We start from the raw sequence: 20,976 nt of genomic DNA on the forward strand, positions 1-20,976 counted from the left end.
AAAAGATAAATAAATAATAAAATAATAAAATAAGATAAATACATGTTAAAACAATAATTAAAATAATAATGCAAGTCCATGCATATTGAGGTATCGCACATGAAGTTATACAATACATACAGTTTTACTGCTTGGAGTGGTCACAGAAGGTTCAGATAGAGACACCTTTACTGTTCTGTAAATTACGGTGACAATTAGCACGCTTACATCAAGGGTTGGAGCCCAGCATTAAGTCACGGTGACAGTTAGCATGCATAGGTCAACAGAGTAGAAGTCCACTACTGGATGTAAACCAGATGTTAAGAGAAATGTGAGTGCGTCATGGACATCACTTCAACCTATATAAAGGACGTGTTTAATGGCCTTGGGGAGGAGAGACACAATCTGGCCGAGTCGTCTTCCCAAGCAGTCCGTAATGCTTGTTCGATACTGGTGTTGTTTTCCTGTAATAAATATATTACTCTAAAAGCAAGCCAGTGTCACGAAGTTCCTTCTGCATTTACACATCATGGGCTGTCAATATACGACAATATTTAAAAGACAGATGAATACTATATCCTTATGATCTATTTAAATCATTTTGTTCCTTGTTCCTTGGATTTTTCGCTATATGTACGTATAAAAAGTTTTTTTTTCTTTTTTTGGGGGGGGGGCATTTCTGCTTCTATGGACAGAACAGGTGAAGAGAGACAGGAAATGGGGGGAGCAGAGAGTGGGGGAGGACATACAGTAAATGGCCCAGGCTGGAATCGAATCTGTGACCTCTGCGACGAGGGCCATGGCCTCTGTACATGGGGTGCAAGCTTAGTTGCTTTACATGGACAGAAAAATAAAACTGGTAGTTCCTGAAATCACACAAGGCAAGATAAAGAAATAAAACATATTTTAAAAGACATGAAATTCCCCTAAAATAACTCTAAAGTAATACAATTATTTTAAATACATTCTTTAAACGGATAAACTCAAACAAAAAAAAATAAGATTGAGATAAAATCAGGAAAGGCCCTACGATAAAAGTATGTTATCGGAAGAGCTTCAAAAGTGATCACTGATTCAGAAGACGGAGTTTATCAATAATCACACCACTGTATTTTGTCAACTCAGGGTAAATCATCCTGTCCGGAAGTCAGTGAAGGTATCATTTGGCTCTGTTACCGGGAGGTGAAAAAACGGGGCAAAAAAAATATAAATCAATATCTGTAAAACATAAATTTCATAACAATAAAGAACCGTCGTATGGTATCACTTATTTTGAGTTTTTAAAATTAATTTTATTCACTAAATTGTAACTTCAATTCTCTTTGACCCGGAAGTGAACACTTTCAACTTCCGGTCCGCTGTGAGCCCATTCAGCGAAGATGGCGAGCGGAGGAGGAGCCGTGGCTTCGCTGTGGACTGAAGTCAACCGCTGTGGGCAGAATGGAGACTTTACAAGAGCCCTGAAAGCTCTGACTAAAAGTATGAAACTGTAACTCTTATCTCTGGACTCAAACGGAACCGGATCTGTGAGTTAGAGGAGAGACGGTCCGTTTCTTCTCGCTCCTGTTAGCCTGCTAAGCTAAGGCCAGCAGCATGACCAGCTGTTAGCATGCTGTTCAGGTCTCACAAACACTGAGTTAGATTTGTTTATCAGACATATACTCAGTGTTGTACTCGACAGAAATGCAGCTTCAAATTTAGTAGGATTTTTTAATTGTATAAGAAGTTATGACATCTAATTAAACCTTAAGAAAGCACCGTCCTATCTTGATTAGTGACGTGTCCCTAGTTAGCCTCAGCTAGTTTATCATGGCAGCTTAGAAACTCTGCCTGTCAATCGAAATGTTGTCAGTATTTCACCAGCTTCTGATACAGATAACCTTTGTTTTGATCAGTGACAATAACTTCTCTATTTCCTCCATCAGTTATTAATGTTCTGCTCTATTTGTGTCCTCTTCTGTTGCAGTTCTGCATGAAAACAGGGATGATGTGACGGCCCTTCACTGTAAAATAGTTTGCCTTATTCAGAACAGCAGCTTCAAAGAGGCGCTGAATGTCATGAACACCCATTCAAAAGTGCTTAGCAGGTAATCAGAATCACTGTTTGCTATATTTCTGTGTGTATCACTTATATATGTGTTGATTTGTCAATGTGCACTTTTAATAAAAGCTCTGGAATATTTGTTTAGTGATAAGATAAGATAAGATATTACTTTATTGACCCCCCAGGGGGGAAATTCAGTTGTTACAGCAACCCAGACATACAGTACAACTGTACAAGTACAACAAGAAAAAGTTTCAATAAGTAAAAATAAAATAAAATAAAACAATTAAAAATAAAAATAGATAAATAAAGCTAGAATACAATGTAGATATATACAATGTTACAATGGAATTTAGATTAATTGCAGTAATTACAGGCAGTATTAAAAATGTTTCAGTAGTGACAGGTTGACATGGTGTGATTATGGTTGGTAATGGCAGATTAAGCAATAAATAAAAATAAATATGGGTATGTAATATGACCGTGAGTTGTAGTTACAATAATAATGTAATATAACATAATATAATATGGCAAAGATAATTATAATACAGTATATTAAGCATTACAATGCCAGCAGCAGTCAAGAGAGTCAGTTCGGGATCAGATGATGGCGTGTGATAGACAATGCAGGGATGGTATGGATCTGTTCATGGGGGGGGGGTGTGTCAGTGGTCAGCGTGGTGCAGTCTGCGGCCTCCATTACTGTATAACAGTCTGATGGCGGTGGGCACAAAGGAGCGCCTGAAGCGCTCAGTCTTGCACCGTGGTGGAATGATGCGCTGACTGAACGAGCTCCCCATCAGCCACAGCTCATCAAGGAGAGGGTGAGAGGATGTTGTCCAGGATGGCTCGCAGTTTGTCCATCAACCTCCTCTCAAGCCACTGACTCCAGACTGTCCAGTTCTAGGCCAACCACAGAGCGGGCCTTCTTTACCAGCTTGTTCTGATCTGAAAATGCTTTTGCAATCATAGTTAATAAAACGGTAAACTTAGTAAAATGAACTTTGTTTTGTTTTGCAGTGATGTTGTGTTTGAGAAGGCATACTGTGAGTACAGGCTGAACAGAGTAGAAAGTGCCCTGAAGACCATTGAAAGTGCACCTGAACAAACGGACAAACTGAAGGAGCTCTACGGTCAAGTGGTGAGGCTGACTTTCCATGAAGACAACTAGAAACATATTACATCTGCATGCTTTGTTTTTGGAGGTGCACAAGTGTTCAGACCTGCCAATAACCACTAGGGTTGCAAAGTGGTGGAAAAATGTGCTATGTGCATGTGATTGAGGAATAGCATAGATATTCAACTGTACTGGCATGAAATCTGGTTGTTTTAGTCAGGATTATGCTTTGCAACCCTAATAACCACTGCTGTCAACCATCATTATATACTAACTCAAGGTCTTTTATTCATGAACATTTCAGGATGGACCATTAATGAAAAATATAGACACTTAAGTTTTTTTTCTGATGTAACAAGCCTTTATGATGCAGTGCTGCAAGTTTGATTACCTGTTCTGATTGGATCTATCTTTATGTTCATTGTTCAGTTGTACAGACTGGAGCGCTACGACGAGTGCAAGTCCGTCTACACGGATCTGATCAGGAACTCTCAGGATGAGTACGAGGAGGAGAGGAAGACGAACCTCGCTGCTGTGGTGGCTTCTATGAGTCAGTGGGAGGAAGCTCCAGTGGTAAGCACGCCTTCACAAAGCTCAAATGACTTTTCCCTTTGACACTGTTGTGTGAAATTTAATTGTAGCGACTACAAAGAGCCAAAAGCCGGTGAGAGGCTGAGGTTGAGCCTAGTAAAGTGTCTTACGCGCTAAAAGCAAAAATCACTGATGTACAAAAAAATAAGTTTAACCTTTTACTCGTGAAAAAAAGATAACCAACTCATGATAAGGTGCACAAACAGATTATTAAGGTGATCAAAAGAATAAAGCAGTCAACAAAAAGTACAGAGATCAAGCTCGCCCTCTGAACAGAATATCCCCGCCCCTAACACATTACCTGACCCCACAAAAAACCACATCGTAAACAAACAACAACAAAAACACCCCAAAAAATAACCTCAAAATAAGATACTATAAACACTCAAATCCTTCATGGCTCCTACATTAATGTTATGCCTTTTATGTGTCATTCTTTTATTTCTCGGTCTAGAAACTGACAAAGTAAAACTGTAAAATGAAGGAATGGAAAAAAGGATCAAATCCTTGTACATCAAGCGAATTTAAAAAATATCAAAATCAAACTTTGACATAGTTCCTCTTTATAGAATGACGATCAGCAAATTAAGTCAACATCTATGAGTTATATCAGGCACCTTTTATTATGTATTACAATGTAATTTGAGTAAGTTTGAGAAAAAGAGTTAACGCAGTCCAAATTGAATTTTTGTATTTCAGTGTCACCTCCCAAACTCTGTTCAGAATTTAATTTCAGTGTACCAATTCTTCTGAATGTTATTGTTTTGCATAGTTTTTTTCTTTTATCATCTTAAAGGTGACATATCATGCAAAATGGACTCCCTGAAATATGTGTCCCTGTCTACAAACCCCCCGAAAATGAAAAGAATCCATTCTGCCCCTGTTCTGATTTCTCCACCTTTCTGTAAATGTGTGCTGAAACGAGCCGTTTCAGTTTTCAGTGTTTTTCATACGTCACAACGCCATCCGGTCTGTAACAGGAAGTCAGAGCTCGGAGCTTGTTCAGCCCATAGACTGTATAAAACACAACTCAACCCCTCCTCCGTTTTTCATTACCGGCTCAAATGTGTGCTAACAAGGAGCTTAGGAGGGAGGCATGCTAGTTGTAGGCTGTCTTAATAAACACAAAGGTCGGTTTTACTCCCCACGTCTGCAGATTTGAAGATCTAGCGGATGATTTTTATTTTTCATGGAAAAGTGCTAGCGCTAGTTAGCATAGCTACATAGCTACATGTTGGTAGCTGTGTACCAAGACGCACGTCGACATACTGACAAATAAAACAACAAGAAACACTAAATCTGGGACCAATGGTTCACAAAGGTCATCAACATGCTGGAGAGCTGAGGCCGCATCCACTTCCTGAGGGGGCGTGGTCAGAGAGCTCATTCTCACTTAAAGGCACAGACACAGAAAACAGCCTGTTCTGAGCAGGGTTGAAAAAGAGGGTTTTACAGGCAGACCAAAATCTGATTTCATAGTGTTTTTTTTGAGCAATAAACTTTAAAGACATGTTTTGGGGACCTCTTAGACCAATATATTTTGATGAAAAAGACCATAATATGTCACCTTTAAGCCACTTTTTGCTGAGATTTTAAGGATTTCCAATGTATTTCTTATGTTATTTTATGAGTGTTCTCCTTCTATTTTTGATTGTATGTTAGAAATATGTGTTTCATTGTATCATGTTGTTTTTAAATTGACGTGTGTGTTCTTGCAGGAAGACTTGGGTCTCCCAGAGTCGACGTATGAGCTTTGCTACAACGCTGCCTGCTCTCTGATTGGACAAGGACAGCTTACAGAGGCTTTCAATAAACTACAGCAAGCAGAGGGTCAGTCCAAACACTCTGTTGTGCTTTACACTATTTGTAACATTTGTATATATCTTAAATTTGTATTCTCTTTATTTATATTTTTCTATTTTTACTTATTTAAACCAATTCTTGATTGTACTTTTGTCTGGGTTGCTGCAACAACCTTATTTCCCCCTGGGGATCAAGGAAGTGTTATCTTATCTTTATTTGTGAAGCTGTTATTCTGTCCATTCTGTATTTGACTTGATTGTTCTCCTTCACAGAGCTGTGCAGAGTCTCTTTGGCAGACGATTCGGTGAGTGTCTCTGTTTTTCTTGAGCATTGATCAGTTTTCAGTTGAGTGTTCAAATTGTGACATCTTTAACCATTGAGCATCAGTAGACAGTCTGATTTCTACCTTTCCCAAACGAATCACTGACATTATCGCCTCGTCTCTTTCAGGATGTGACTGAAGAGGACATCGAGTCCGAGCTGGCCGTCATCCACTCTCAGATGGCGTATGTCATGCAGCTTCAAGGTCGGACAGACGAGGCGCTGCAGCTCTACAACCAGGTCATCAAGCTCAAGTGAGTGCACAGTAGAAACAGTGTAACAGCCGCTCAAAAGGTTATTCACATGTTGTAGTTTCAGTTTAAATGTTAGAGATGTAGTTCATGATCTGCTTCTGATTGCAGGCCGTCAGACGTGGGGCTGCTTGCTGTGACTGCCAACAATATCATAACAATAAACAAGGTGGGTGTGTGCCTTCACAAATGTATATCATCTGTGATCTCTTAAATGTCATGTCTAAGTGCTAAAAGCACAATTCAATCTCGATGAATGTGTTTCCGTAGGACCAAAACGTGTTCGACTCAAAGAAGAAGGTAAAACTGACGAACGCTGAGGGTGTCGAGTACAAGCTGGCAAGAAGCAGCTGCAGGCCATCGACCTCAACAAAGCCCTGCTGGCAATGTACACCAACCAGGTACGCCTGCTGCTGAGGAGCTGATGTGACTCAGATAAAGAGAGTCAGAATCTCTGAAACCTATTCACTCATCAATATATGTTTTCATCAACAGGCCGACCAGTGCAGAAAGCTGTCATCAAGTCTTCAGTCTCAGAATCCGGGTCAACCAAGACCGGTTCTCATCCAGGTCGCTCAGCTGTGCAGAGAAAAGCAGCACAGCAAGGCTATCGAGCTCCTACAGGTAGAAATGATTCGAATTAAGGAGTCCAAGAGTCCAATAAGGCACCAGAAATGTAGTAAAATCATTTTAAACACCCTTTTTATTCAGAATATATCTTCTATTAACTGTTGTTGTACCCACTGTCTGTAGATGAGAATGTAACGTTAGTTTAAAACACTTGACCTGATAATGTTCTAAACGTTTCTTGCTCCTCTTTATGTATTAATATGATTTTGTAGTTGATACTAACTGATTATTCTTTGGATTCCAGCAATTCTCAGACCAACATCCAGAGAGTGCGTCCGGCATCAAACTGACTATGGCACAACTTTATTTAGTACAAGGTAGGGAACAATTTTATTTACAGTATTTATCAATTATCAGCTGGATTCTCTTACTTCAACCCTCTCACGGCAGGATGTTAGTTAAATTTGTCCCAGTTGTGGCCCTGGTGGCCTAAAGGTGCATTTCAACCAAGAGTCCCGGGGTCTTTTAGCCCCCAGAACTACTTTACCCTGAACTAAAAGGTTCCTGTGCCCCCATTGTTGTCTGCGTTTCGACTGGGGGGCCAAAGCCCTGGGTAGAGTGTGCAAATCAGGCCAGTGACGTATGGAGAAAATAAAAAGTAAATGCACTACACCACCAGACCAGTAGAGGGCAGTAAAACAAATAGGAATGACATTCATCACAGATGACACCATAGAAGCAGACAGACAGGCAGGTATCATTATGAGCAATACAACAGTTAGCCTGTTAGCATGAAGAGACTCAGCTGGCGCTGTTTTAGATGGTGCTATATTTCATCACAGATGGATTCACTGAATCAACACGTGAGAGGAGATAAGCGCGAGTAGCAAAGACGTTTCAACACGGCTTTAAAATCCTTTTGAACTCAAAAAGCCGTGGCAGATATCGGCCGGTGTTTTGGTTTAAACAGCGACCCTATTAACTGGAGACTTTCAGCCGGATGCATCCCTCATAAACGTCTTTAGACGATCATTAAATATCTGATGAGGATATTGAATCTTAAACTCCCTCTGTGTTTCAACAGCTGTGTAAACTCCACAAACACTGACACGTTCAGCTGAAGGTCTCCGGTTTACAGGGTCACTTTTAAAACCGGAACACCGGGAGAGACGCATTCACGGTGGGCTGAGAGAAGACTATTGTTACAAGCTGCTAAATCAAGAGAATCACAGCTTCTTCTTTTGAAAAGTACACACACATACAAAAAAGATAGAACAAATAAAAACTCATGAAAGAAAGAGAAATCAAGTGAATCACAGATGTGTGTGATGTTATTGTGGACGGCGGGCGGAATAAAAACACTGCGGTTAATCTACCAATCAGACACGTTCAGCATTGCAGGCCCCACCCCCTGAAACCCCCTGGGCTTTTTGAAAAGTACTGCAACACTAGCAGGGGCTTTTTAGGGGGGAGATTATCAACCCCTGAACTAAATTTAGACCCTGGTTCATCCAGTCGAAACACACGTAGTTCAGAAGAAGAAGGAAGGTACTTTATTGATCCCCAGGAGGGAAATTCAATTTTTTCACTCATGCTATTTTGGACATGCTACACATACAGTTTTTTTGGTGTATACATACAAATGCACACACATGCAGTGATCATGCTTAGGGAGAGATGTCAGAGTGAGGATACTGCGGTCAACCAGCGCACCCAGAGCAGTTGGGGGTTCAGTGCCTTGCTCAAGGGCACCTCGGCAGTGCCCAGGCAAGTGAACCAGCACCTCTCCAGCCACCAGTCCACTTGCCAAACTTCGTCCATACTGGGACTCGAACCGGCGACCCTTCGGTTCTGAAAGTCCCTAGTTCCAGGGTAAAGTTCCTCCGGTCAAAAACGCCTTACGGGTCTAAGCGCCCCACACACAGAGGCTATAGTCCCTGTCGCAGAGGTCGCCAGTTCGGTTCCCAACCGTGACCATTTGCTGCATGTCTTGCCCCGCTCTCTACTCTCCACATGTCCTGTCTATCTACAGCTGTCCTATCAATGAAGACAAAAACACCTGAAAACATGACTTTAAAAAAAAGTGTCCCAGTTGTTACGGCCCTTTAAGAAACATGAACCTGTCTGTATCATATAAAATTGTTTTTTTAAATCATTTTAAAATCACCTTTGGGGTGATCTAATATTCATCAACACGAAGAGTGAACAGCTTGTTGTCTTAAAGTTTGATAACATTAATTATTGTCTTGTCTTTTTAATAGTCATTATGGCTGCATTCAGTTTCATGATGAAGACCTTTTTTCCTTTCGGTCCTCAGGTCATGTAACAAAAGCGTGCGATGTCTTAAGGTCAATCGAGGAGTTCAAGCACAAATCAGGGATGGTAAGTTTGACATTAAGATCACAGAGCACTGAAGTTTTCACGCTTTGTTTTTAAAAAGCTTTTAGTGAACTCTGACCCAACATGTTTCTCTCTCTGTAGGTTTCCGCTCTGGTAACTATGTACGCCCATGAAGAAGACATCGACAGCGCTATTGACGTTTTCAAACAAGCTATTGAACACTACCAGTCTGAACAGGTGAGTGTCTCAAAAAATGTGATGTTACACAACAGTGATTCCTTCTATATTCACTAGATGCAAACTTTCTTCAGCGACTGTCCTAAAGCAGGTGATTGATTTTGATTTTCACACTGTGGCAGAGAAATAATGAGGTGGCTAAAATCAGTAGCAAAAGCTTCACAGAAGATGGAGTCAATTTAGAGAAACCATCTTCCCAGTCTCCGCCTATGCAGTAGTCAGTGTTTTGGGTATTACTCTCATCTGAAGAGACAAGCTGAGACACGAACCATCGTGTGAGATCTGTCGGTGTTTTCCACTGCTTTAATCAGCCGTGTGTTCCTCCTCCTCCTCCGCAGCCCGGATCTTCTGCACACTTGGCCCTTGTACGAGAAGCTGCCAATTTCAAACTGAAGTACGGACGGAAAAAAGAAGCCATCAGTGATCTGGAGCAGCTGTGGAAGTGAGTTTAAAGCCCTGAGAAAGCCTCTGAAGTTCAACATGTGTTTACTATTTCTGTGAAAAACACACTGATGTGCTCTTCAGAGGTTTATCTCTCAGCTTTGAGCTGGCATTGTACCAACTTGGTTAAATGTTTGAAGTTTGAACATAATTTTAAAGTGTTTTTAGAGAAAAAATGACAACAAATGAAATGTGGAATAAACCCATTTTAAAAGCAAAATACAAATGTATTCATAATAGCTATAAGTGTTGTAAAACCTCAAAAAATGTTGTTTTTAATTATTTTTCTGTCTTGAAACAGGCAAAACACCAACGACGTTCACACACTCGCACAACTCATCTCTGCATATTCTCTGGTGGACACAGATAAGCCAAATCGTATCCTTCATCATCTGAAACTATTGAAATATGAGTCACAAACTTGATGTGATTCCCAGTCCTGTAATCTGCCTTTTTCTGTGCTATCTGGACACGTTTGTTGATTGGTGCTTGAGGATTTGATGCAGCATGGTTCTGAAGTTTCAGCCTTGAGAAACTGTATTTTGCACTTCTCACAATCTGAAATTTAACAGGAAAAAAGATAATTAGAGAAGTGATGTCACATTAGCAGCAACCTTAGTAGTAATAATAATAATAATAATAAGACCCTGTACATTTGTTAAAATCAACACAAGCAAGGAACACAAATCAAACAAAACAAGACAACAGTACATCACAAATTAAAAGCTAACTTAAAAAGCTGAATTTTTAATAGAGGTTTGAATGTTAAAGGGTCAGAGAGTTCCAGAGGGTGGGGGCGGCTCTGGAGAAGGCTCTGTCCCCTCCAGGTTCGGTGCTTGGTTCTTTGAGATGGAGACAGAAGGTTGGCATGTGAGGAACGCAGGTTACAGGAGGAGGTCAGTGAGGTAGGAAGGGGCCTGGTGGTGGGCTTTGTGGGTGAGGAGGAGGAGGATTTTAAACTGTATGCAGTAGGGTAGGGGATGGGGAGCCAATGAAGATGTTGGAGGACGGAGGGTGATGTAGTGCAGAAGAGTTCTGAATGTATTGCAGTTTATGGAGGACTTTGGAAGACGTGCCGTAAAGGATGCTGTTGCAGGAATCTAAACAGGATGTGAGGAATGCGAGGATAAGGGTTTCGGCTGCAGAGAAAAAGAGGAGTGGACGGAGGCGGGCGATGTTTCTGAGGTGAAAGAAGGCCGTTTTAGTGAGCTCGGTGACAAAGTGTTGAAAAGAAAGGTTGCTGTCAAAAAGGATTCCAAGGTTACGGGTGTGAGGTGCAGGAGATAGAGTTGAGTCATTGAATGTGAGACTGAAATTTGACATGGGATTTGTGAGCCATCGTTCAGATTTGGGATGAAGACGTTGTCCTTAGCCCCTGTCTCTCTCCAGCCTCAGCAAACACCTTCCCTCTGCGGACACGATGGCTCTCAACGTGGACGTTGACGAGCTGGAGAACTCACACGGAGCGACATACGTCAGAAAAAAAGCTGCTAAAGTCATCAAACCAGAAAACCTTCCCAAAGAATCAGGGTAAACTCTTTCACTCTCTGCCTTATAAAACATACCCAGTTAGAGTAGAGGTGCTGGGATAATTTTAAGCAGCTGCACTTTGATCTGAGTTTTCCTAACACCTCTTGTTTTCTTTACAGCCAAGGCGAGATCAAAAAGAAGAAGAAGAAAAAGAAAGGTGTGTATTTCTTTAATATAGTTTGTGAGAGTTGTTTTCAAAAGAAGGGGTCTGTTTTCTGAAGAAAGGTTGTTCTTGCACTCAAACTACTTAAAAAATCTTCTGTTATAAAGCCTTAAAACCTCTAAAACCACATGTTTGAGCAGCATTAAGTTGTAACTCGTATAAAAAGTCCAGAACTCCTTCAGGCTTCAATAAGGTTGCAGCGATGTAGACCTACTTGTTTGCTCTTTAAAGAAAAGAAGTGTACTTCTGTTCTTTCCAACACTGTTGACCTCTGCAGGTCATAAGTAGGAATTGCAAACATACTATGAAGCTTATTTCTTACACTAGAGTTCTTTAGGTAGTTGTCTTCTAAAGGTCATCTCATTTATTTACTCATACTTCACTGATTGATTCTTTTCAGGCAAACTACCCAAGAACTGCGACCCAAAGCGCACCCTGACCTGGAGAGGTGGCTGCCCATGAGGGATCGTTCCTACTACAGAGGCAAGAAGAAGGGAAAGAAGAAGGAGCAGATCGGAAAAGGCACACAGGAGCGACGGCAGGAGCTTCAGTCCGAGCTGTGAGTGAAACACGCGCACGTCTCCTGATTGGAGAAGTCTGGGTGTAATTCCTCTCGTTGAGGAGTTGTAATCAGTTCCCTCTAATGAGGAGAAAACACCTCAAAACCTCCCCTTGTTCTCCTGCCAGAGAATCCTCAGAGGCAGATGTTCAGCGTTCTGTAGAGAAGAAGGATTGTGTTTTGCTGAAACAAAATGATTCTCAGTCTCAAGCCAGAGCGAATCTTTATGCTAGGAGGAAGAATCCACACGAGTGAAAGTGAGAAAAAGTGTGGTTTCTTATCAGAATATCTAATGACCCTTATCCTGAATTTAATAGATTTAAGAGACATCATGTAGGACTGAATGGAGGATAAGTTTCCGGTAATGTTTTCATGCACTTCAGGGGTGATAAACTTACAAAGACATATTTCGCAGACATGAGAGTAAAGTAAATTCTTCTCAAACACATAAAGTGAAGGAAGAGTGAACACTGGTTTATCCAAGGTTATTTTGAAGCCCACAGTTAAGCACTGGCCATCCATCATTTTAGCTCAGATGGTTTCTGCAGCTCCTTAAAAAGTCCTTAACTTTTAAAGTTGAATGTTAAAAAAAAATCCTTAAAGCCTCTTGCTTGTGAGAGGTCTTATTTAATATGCATTTTACTTTTTTTATTATTATTCTCTCAGTGGTTTAGCTTGTTCGTGTGACAGTTCACAATCACATCATTTACTGCAGCATGATAGATAAGATATTACTTTATTGATCCCCTGGGGGAAATTTGGTTGTTGCAGCAACCCAGACATAAGTACAATCGAGAATAAGTTTCAATAAGTAAAATAATATAAGTACAAATACAAATAGATAAATAAATATAGAATACAAATTTACAAATTTAAGATATATACAAATGTTACAAGTAGTTTCAATAGTGATAATTACAGGCAGTATTAAAAATGATTCAGTAGTGACAGGTTGACATTAGGGCTGTCAAAATTGCTCCAAAATGACGTTCGAATAGTCGCTCTAAAAAAATCCCATAGGTTCGAACCATTCGAATATCTATATTTGCACATTATGTCAATAACAGGTGGACAAACTAATACAAGGAGACATAACTACTTGTATATGTATTTTTATTTAAGATATAACATGCCTAAAACACACCTACACATTACAAAACAAGAAAATGACCTAATGGTCTATACCGTAACACTTTTAAGACCGGAGACCTCTCGCTCGCCCCCCCTCTCTCTCTGTGCGTAATGCGCTGAGTGAGTGCTGAACAAGACTTGTGCGAGCAATTAAAGGTCCCGACTCTTGTCCCTAATATAGGCAGGCTTCATTCAGTGATTGAAGCAAATTTATTAACATTAATTGAAGTTAAAAACGAAAAAGTAGTCCACACATTCTTGGTGCTTGTATAAAAAAAAGAGGAAAAACTGCATTTTATCCCAGTGTCACTGATTGTCAGGCTCTTTTAGTCCACTGTCAATGTAGGGTCTTAGGCCGGACAGGTTATTTGCAAAAAGCACAAGAGAGTCCACATGTGAAGAGGCCAGTGCCGGTCAGACAGTCCACATGTGAAGAGGCCAGTGCAGATCAGACAGTCCACATGAGAAGAGGCCAGTGCCGATCAGACAGTCCACATGTGAAGAGACCAGTGCCGATCAGACAGTCCACATGAGAAGAGACCAGTGCCGATCAGACAGTCCACATGAGAAGAGGCCAGTGCCGATCAGACAGTCCACATGAGAAGAGACCAGTGCCGATCAGACAGTCCACATGTGAAGAGACCAGTGCCGATCAGACAGTCCACATGAGAAGAGGCCAGTGCCGATCAGACAGTCCACATGTGAAGAGGCCAGTGCCGATCAGACAGTCCACATGTGAAGAGGCCAGTGCCGATCAGACAGTCCACATGTGAAGAGACCAGTGCCGATCAGACAGTCCACATGTGAAGAAGACAGTTCACATGTGAAGAAGACAGTTCACATGAGAAGAGGCCAGATCTCTTTTTATTCACTGTATTCCCAGCGGAGGATAAGACGCGTTCAGAGCGCACTGAGGATCCGGGGACGGAAGGATTTCTCTCTGCCGTCTGCTTCACGCTGTGCATGTGTGACTCCTGTGATCTGTCCCTGACCCGTCATGCAGTGCGCCCACTCACAAAGCAGCCGCCGATGTGGTTTTTTCACAATCGAATTTCCTTTTTTTTTTTTTATATTCGAATATTTATTCAAATTTAGAATATTCGTTGACAGCCCTAGTTGACATGGTGTGATTATAGTTCAGTTATGACAGATTAAGCAATACAATAAAGAAATGTAGGTTTATAATATGACTGTTAGTTGTAGTAACAATAATAATAATATAACAAAGATGATTATGCATTATAATGTCGTCAGCAGCCAGAGAGTCATGTACAAAAAGCAAACAGAACAAAAAGAGAAGGTAGGGAAATGCAAATTTAAGGAGAACTGGATTAGAGATTAAAATCCAGGGATTTAAAAGGCTGGAAGGGACAAACAATGATTATGGGGCAACTTGCAAGATGTGCAAAAAAAGCTCTTAATCTTAGCAAGAATAGTTAAACATGCTAAATCTTAGACACCTGTTTGTTCTGCTGTGCATCAGTGACATTCATGTTCTTGGATTGGGGGTCTTAAAAAGATATTTTTTAGATCAGCACAAACGACCTCTTAAAGGTGAAATATTACGCTTTTTTCATTAAAATATATTGGTCTAAGAGGTCCCCAAAACATGTCTTTAAAGTTTATGCTCAAAAAAACACTTTGAAATCAGATTTTGGATGCCTGAAAAAGAGGGTTTTTCAGCCCTGCTCAGAACAGGCTGTTTTCTCTCAGACCACGCCCCATCAGGAAGTGGATGTGCCTCGGCTGTCCAGCATGTTGATCTAATGTTTACATGTTGGCTGAATATACACGGCTGCTCACAGACCCGCGTTACTTCAACCCTCTGAATCTGATCCAGAATCTGATCCTGACGGAGAGGCGCCTGCAGCAGGACCTTTCTGAACCATTGGTCACAGATTTAGTGTTTCTTGTTGTTTTATTTGTCAGCATGTCGACGTGTGTCTTGGTACACAGCTACCAACATGTAGCTATGTGGCTAAGCTAACAAGCGCTAGCACTTATCCATGATAAATAAAAATCATCCACTAGATCTTCAAATCTGCAGACGTGGGGAGTAAAACCAACCTTTGTGTTTATTAAGACAGCCTACAACTAGCATGCCTCCCTCCTAAGCTCCTTGTTTGCACACATGTGTGCAGGGAATGAAAAACAGAGGAGGGGTTGAGTTGTATTTTATACAGTCTATGGGCTGAACAAGCTCCGAGCTCTGACTTCCTGTTACAGACCGGATGGCGTTGTGACGTATGAAAAACACTGAAAACTGAAACGGCTGGTTTCAGCACACATTTACAGAAAGGTGGAGAAATCAGAACAGGGGCAGAATGGATTCTTTTCATTTTCGGGGGGGGTTTGTAGACATGCCAGGGAAAACACATATTTCAGGTAGAGAACCATTAAAAAGTCGATTTTGCATGATATGTCACCTTTAAACCTTACCTCGAAGGTCTCAATTCAACTTGTATTACTGTTCTGAGATCCGTCTCTGAAAGTCCTTTGTGTCCTCATGTTCCAGGGATGCCAGTAAGACAGCCAGTAGCCCCCCTACCTCCCCGAGACCCGGCTCTGCATCCGGCTCATCCGCTGCCCCCGCCAGCAACGTGGTCCCCCCTCGACAGCAGAAACCTGCGTCCTCGGGGGCCACACGCAAGAAGGCACCAGCGAAGAAGAAGAAGGGTGGAAAGGGAGGCTGGTAGATGAAGTTACACGAGAAGAAGAAGAAGGAGAAGAAGAGGGGCCACGGGATCCACTGATGTCTGTGTGGATGAGACAACAAGCAATCATAAGCTTTTCTCTTTTTCACGTTTCAAGTTTTCACTTTCTGTTTTTATCCGGGCCGTTCATTTAAACATGTGAAACCAAAAGCTCCCCTTAGCCCTCCTTTGTTCTTTTATTTGTGCTGTTTGTTAGAGGACAGATGAAAGAGCGTTTAAAGGAAAGTTCCACTGAACTTCACTTTTTGTTGGTCTGCAAAAGGAGACGGTTTGAATCAGTGTTGAAATGATGACCTTTTGTGAAGTCACCATGAAATGAATCAGAACAAACCTCAGATATCGCCACAGTCTATTTTTCTTCAGAAAAGTCTGTGTGGTAGATGAAAGCTTCATTTCTGTTGTATCACCTGGCGTTCCTGGGTGTCATGAATTATCATCGTATACAAAGTGTTTTGTACATTTGCATACATTGTCTTCAGAAACATCTGTACATCTCCACAATAAAACATGATAACTTTGTTTTTGGGTTGATCAAACTTCAATTCAGTGACGTCACGATTCGATCCTTCAAAACTTCAAATTTTCACAAATGTTTTGTTTGATTCAAACATTAATAAATGTGATCTCTTGTCATCTCATACGTTCTTATATTATAAAAAATAGTCATAAGGTTAAGGCATGGTTGGAGAACAAATTGCCTTTGCAGGGTAACATGAAGTTAAGTTTTGGGTCCTTTAACGTGTCTTTGGTCTGAGTATCATGTCATCATTTTTGGATCATGTTTCCTCAAATTGTCTCTTTGAATCAGCCGAAACATGCAATGTTGAAGAGCTATTTATTTTTAAATCCCTGTGTTGGTCGAAATTCAAGCAAAATCATTTCATTTCTTTAAATTTGTGGGATGCATGTGTCAGGAGTTAGAGAAGAGACCGATCAGGTGTCCCGTTTTGTTAAGTCTTAATAAAACTCTCAACAGCATTATGTGACCCCTGTGTTTCCTTCAACATATAATCTAAACCACTAACTCCACCTCCATCCTCTCCCACTGAGAAGTGAAGCCAAAGTACCGCTTTGATGGGTGCAGATATTTTGTACTGGTGGAGCCAGGACGTGCAGAAGCAATCTGGCTGGTGGAGCTACTGGACTGATATCACGCCCTTTATGTTGACCAAAGCACACGAAGCAGTGGACGGCTCATCTCTCTGCGCTGCAGGACTGAGAGATACAGAAAATCATTCATCCCTGCAGCCATTAGGCTTCATACCTCTATAGCCAATGGGAAATGAGCTGACAGACACCTGAATTACTTGTTTTATGAGAGTCTTCTTCTTCTTATCCTTCTTATCCTTCTTCTTATCCTTCTTCTCATCCTCCTTCTCATCCTTCTTCTTCTTCTTGTTCTTCTTATCCTTCCTCTCATCCTTCTTCTTCTTCTTCTTATCCTCCTTCTTCTTGTTCTACTTATCCTTCTTCTCATCCTCCTTCTTGTTCTTCTTATCCTCCTTCTTGTTCTTCTTATCCTTCTTCTCATCCTCCTTGTTCTTCTCATCCTCCTTATTCTTCTTTTTATCCTTCTTCCCGTCCTTCTTATCCTCCTTCTTGTCCTTCTTATCCTTCTCATCCTTCTTCTCATCCTCCTTCTCATCCTTCTTGTTCTTCTTATCCTTCTTCTTCTCATCCTCCTTCTCATTCTCCTTTTCATCCTCCTCATCCTCCTTCTCATCCTCCTTCTCATCCTCCTTCTTCTTATCCTTCTTCTCATCCTCCTTCTCATCCTCCTTTTTCTTCTTCTTATCCTCCTCCTTCTTGTTCTTCTTATCCTTCTTCTCATCCTTCTTCTCATCCTTCTTCTTATCCTCCTTCTTGTTCTTCTTATCCTTCTTCTTATCCTTCTTCTCATCCTTCTTCTCATCCTCCTTCTCATCCTCCTTTTTCTTCTTCTTATCCTCCTTCTTGTTCTTCTTATCCTTCTTCTCATCCTCCTTTTCATCCTCCTTCTTCTCATCCTCCTCCTCATCCTCCTTCTTCTCATCCTCCTTTTTCTTCTTCTCCTCCTCCTCCTCCTTCTTCTTCTTCCCTCGAGTCAGTGCAGTCCACAACAGAACAGGTTCTTGTATAGATTTGAAGCAGAAGTTTTCCCTCTTTCCACCGCTACTCTGATAATTCTCTGTCATTGCCTTTACATTGAGAAGGTGAGGCTTTAAAATCTCTTCTTTGAATTGGTTTGTATGTGGTTTTCGGTACTTCCAGAGCCAGCCTCAAGCAGAAACTCCATGAACTGCAATTTTTAACATTTGGCTTCAATTCTCACGGCCAGAGGTTGCCTAAAAGCTGGAGTTTCAACATTGTCGATTTTTCTGCTGGGGAGCCAATGGAAACAATTCTGGTTGTAACTTGTCTTTTTCACACATGGATCAGGGTTTCTGATAATTAGCCAATGACTGGCTGCACCTGCCTTCACTCTGCACAGAGCTTCTCCTTCACACGTTAGCTTGAGAGTTTCAGAGAGATCTGAAAGTTTTGTTCTGTGGACAGGATGCCTCGTCTGCAGCCATGCTACGCTGACTTCTTCCATGATCCTCTGACAGAAGACGTGGAGGAGTTACTCGCTCGCTTCCAGCACACCGACTCAGTCAGGTATCAGATCTTTTCAGCCATCTGGAGGGAGATGTGTTTCTCAGACATCTTCCTGGGTATCAGCCGCGGGAGTGACTTGAAAAGATTCTGCAGAGTGACTCTGGCAACAGCCGTGAAGTACTTCCTGCCTCCATACAGCTACCAGATACGAGTTGGAGGCTTGTATCTGATGTTTGCATTTTACCACACGCAGCTCATCGTCCCACCTGTGCAGATCAGACTCGCTCTGAGGGATTGGGCTCAGGTTGAGAAGTTTCTGAAAGAATCTATGGATTCTGGGCATCTTGATGTTGTTTACATATATCGAAAACTTATTGAAACCAAAGCCATCAACTACACCGCCATGCCACATTTCCTCAACTTCCAAAAGCAGAAGAAACCAACGAAGGAGCAGGTGTGTGCACAGTTTCTGGGGAGGACCACAGCTGTGCATGATCTCCTCTCTGCAGAGATCCTGGAGGAGGTGACCAACACGCAGAACCTGTACGAGAAGCAGAAGGGGACCACGGCAGAGGTCAAGAGCCAGGTCAACATGACGCATCAAGACCAAGCTGCACAAATGAAAGACTGCATGACACAGTTCATCACCTGGCAGCAGAGAGACTTTCTCACAAGATAAAAAGAGAAGAACTTTGAAGAGGAGGAGGAGAGCGAGGAGGACGAGGAGGAAGAAAGTAGGAAGTCCAACAGCAGCAGAGCCAGGCTACTGTCCTCCATCAAGCAGAAGAGCTACACCAACGTCCAGCAGGCGTCCAAGTCCAGGAGGCACCGACAGACGGAGACGGTGGACTCGCCAGGCTCAGGAGCAGAGCAAGTCCAGGAGCAGACCAGAGCAGGTGGGCGCTCGAAGAGACCTCCTTCTCTGCGGGCTCGGACCTGGCAGAGTCTCGGGATGACGAAGGAGGAGAGCCAGCTCCAGACGTGGCTCCTGAGCGCCCCTGAGCAGACGGAGAGGGTGCCGGTGAAGAGGTCCCATGCTCCTCCAAGAGCATGATGGGGGAGGATGAGGGAGGACTGTCAGCTGAATATAAGCTTTCTGTTCTTGTTGGTTTTCTTTAAAATACGGGAAAGGATGCTTTAATTTGATAAACTGTTTCTAGATTTCCCTTTATTTTCCTTTTCAGTTTCTGTAAAATTAATGTAATAAATGTATTTCATAATTATCACACAGTCTTCTGAGATTTCTTGTTTCAGCAACTTTAAAGGAATAAAATTGACTTTACTGTGTTTGTATTAGGTCAGATAATAAGAAACAACAAAATAAAATACCACAGCTATGCAGATGACACACATTTACATCACCATATCACCAGGAGATTATAGTCCCATACAAACACTGAGTAAATGCATTGAACAAATCAATGACTGGACGACAGAACTTTCTTCAGTTAAACAAAGAAAAACTGAAATGATTGTTTTTGGAGGAAGAAAGGTTAAATGTTACTGCTCAGCTCCAATCTGCACAGATGAAATGTTCAGACCAAGCCAGAAACCTTGGTGTAGTCATAGACTCAGATCTTAATTTCAGCAGCCACATTAAGACAATTACAAAGTCCGCCTACTATCACCTTCAGAATATATCAAGGGTTAAAGGACTCATGTCTCAGCAGGATGCAGAAAAACTCATCCATGCATTTATCTTTAGCAGACTAGACTACTGTAACGGGGTCTTTACAGGACTCCCTAAAAAGTCCATCAGACGGCTGCAGCTCATACAGAATGCTGCTGCTCGAGTCCTAACAAGGACCAAAAAAGTAGACCACATCACTCCAGTTCTTAGATCCCTACACTGGCTTCCTGTCTGTCAGAGAATAGACTTTAAAATCCTGCTGATGGTTTATAAAGCACTGAATGGTTTAGGCCCAAAGTACATTGCTGATCTGCTGCTACTGTATGAACCACCTCGACCTCTGAGATCATCAGGTACTGGTCTGCTTTCAGTCCCAAGAGTCAGAAGGAAACATGGTGAAGCAGCGTTTAGTCATTATGCACCACATATCTGGAACACACTCCCTGAAAGCTGCAGGTCCGCTTCAACTCTCACCTCTTTTAAATCAAAGACTTTTTATTTGCCAATGCCTTCCTATCTTCGCTCATTTTAATCCACTTTAAATTAACATTTTAATGTAATTTTTAATATATTTCTAATTTTCCTTTCCTTTTCTGTTTTATTATATTTGTCATTTTAATTATGTTCTTTTATGCTTGTCTGAATGTTTCCAATGCTTTTAATATTTTAATGTAAAGCACATTGAGTCGCCCTCGTGTGAAATGCGCTATACCAGGGGTGTCCAAACTTTTTTCAAAGAGGGCCACATATGATGTTGTCAGAATACTTCAGGGCCAGTGGCTCCTACTGAGACTTTGGAATGCTAAAAGTTATATATGAAATATTTAATAACAATTATTTTAAATGTTTTCTAAATAATCAGTAACTAGGAAGTACCATGTAAACATTAGCAAACTTTATCTTCTTCTGGGGGAAAATGTTTTTTTCATCGGGTCGGGCAATGTGGAAAAATTTTGTATCATTATTTTCCTATGCAGA

The 20,976-nt window shown here is 41.4% G+C and overlaps 2 protein-coding genes across 2 annotated transcripts; both read left to right on the plus strand.

The window, feature by feature from the left end:
* The first annotated feature begins 1,324 nt into the window (after positions 1 to 1,324).
* srp72 (signal recognition particle 72) lies at positions 1,325 to 16,769 on the plus strand. Its single transcript, XM_034689482.1, is given in 21 exon segments — positions 1,325 to 1,458; positions 1,946 to 2,066; positions 3,044 to 3,164; positions 3,570 to 3,713; positions 5,450 to 5,561; positions 5,807 to 5,838; positions 5,985 to 6,109; positions 6,218 to 6,275; positions 6,377 to 6,443; positions 6,446 to 6,507; positions 6,602 to 6,730; positions 6,981 to 7,053; positions 8,994 to 9,058; positions 9,158 to 9,253; positions 9,592 to 9,695; positions 9,996 to 10,065; positions 11,076 to 11,224; positions 11,344 to 11,381; positions 11,788 to 11,817; positions 11,820 to 11,946; positions 15,593 to 16,769. Coding segments are annotated over 21 exon segments (2,004 nt in total). The 5' UTR covers positions 1,325 to 1,358; the 3' UTR covers positions 15,774 to 16,769.
* A 1,452-nt stretch (positions 16,770 to 18,221) lies between these two features.
* On the plus strand, positions 18,222 to 19,594 carry LOC117817029 (snRNA-activating protein complex subunit 1-like). The gene has a single exon (XM_034689472.1). It carries the CDS (start codon positions 18,328 to 18,330, stop codon positions 19,045 to 19,047), a length of 720 nt encoding a protein of 239 aa, XP_034545363.1. The 5' UTR covers positions 18,222 to 18,327; the 3' UTR covers positions 19,048 to 19,594.
* Positions 19,595 to 20,976: the final 1,382 nt, after the last annotated feature.

This window comes from Notolabrus celidotus, chromosome 8 (assembly GCF_009762535.1).
Source record: "Notolabrus celidotus isolate fNotCel1 chromosome 8, fNotCel1.pri, whole genome shotgun sequence".
Taxonomy (NCBI): Eukaryota; Metazoa; Chordata; class Actinopteri; order Labriformes; family Labridae; genus Notolabrus; species Notolabrus celidotus.

Bases quoted from the DNA above. Each gene is read 5' to 3' on its own strand.
- LOC117817029 (XM_034689472.1), top strand. From the start codon at position 18,328: ATGCCTCGTCTGCAGCCATGCTACGCTGACTTCTTCCATGATCCTCTG.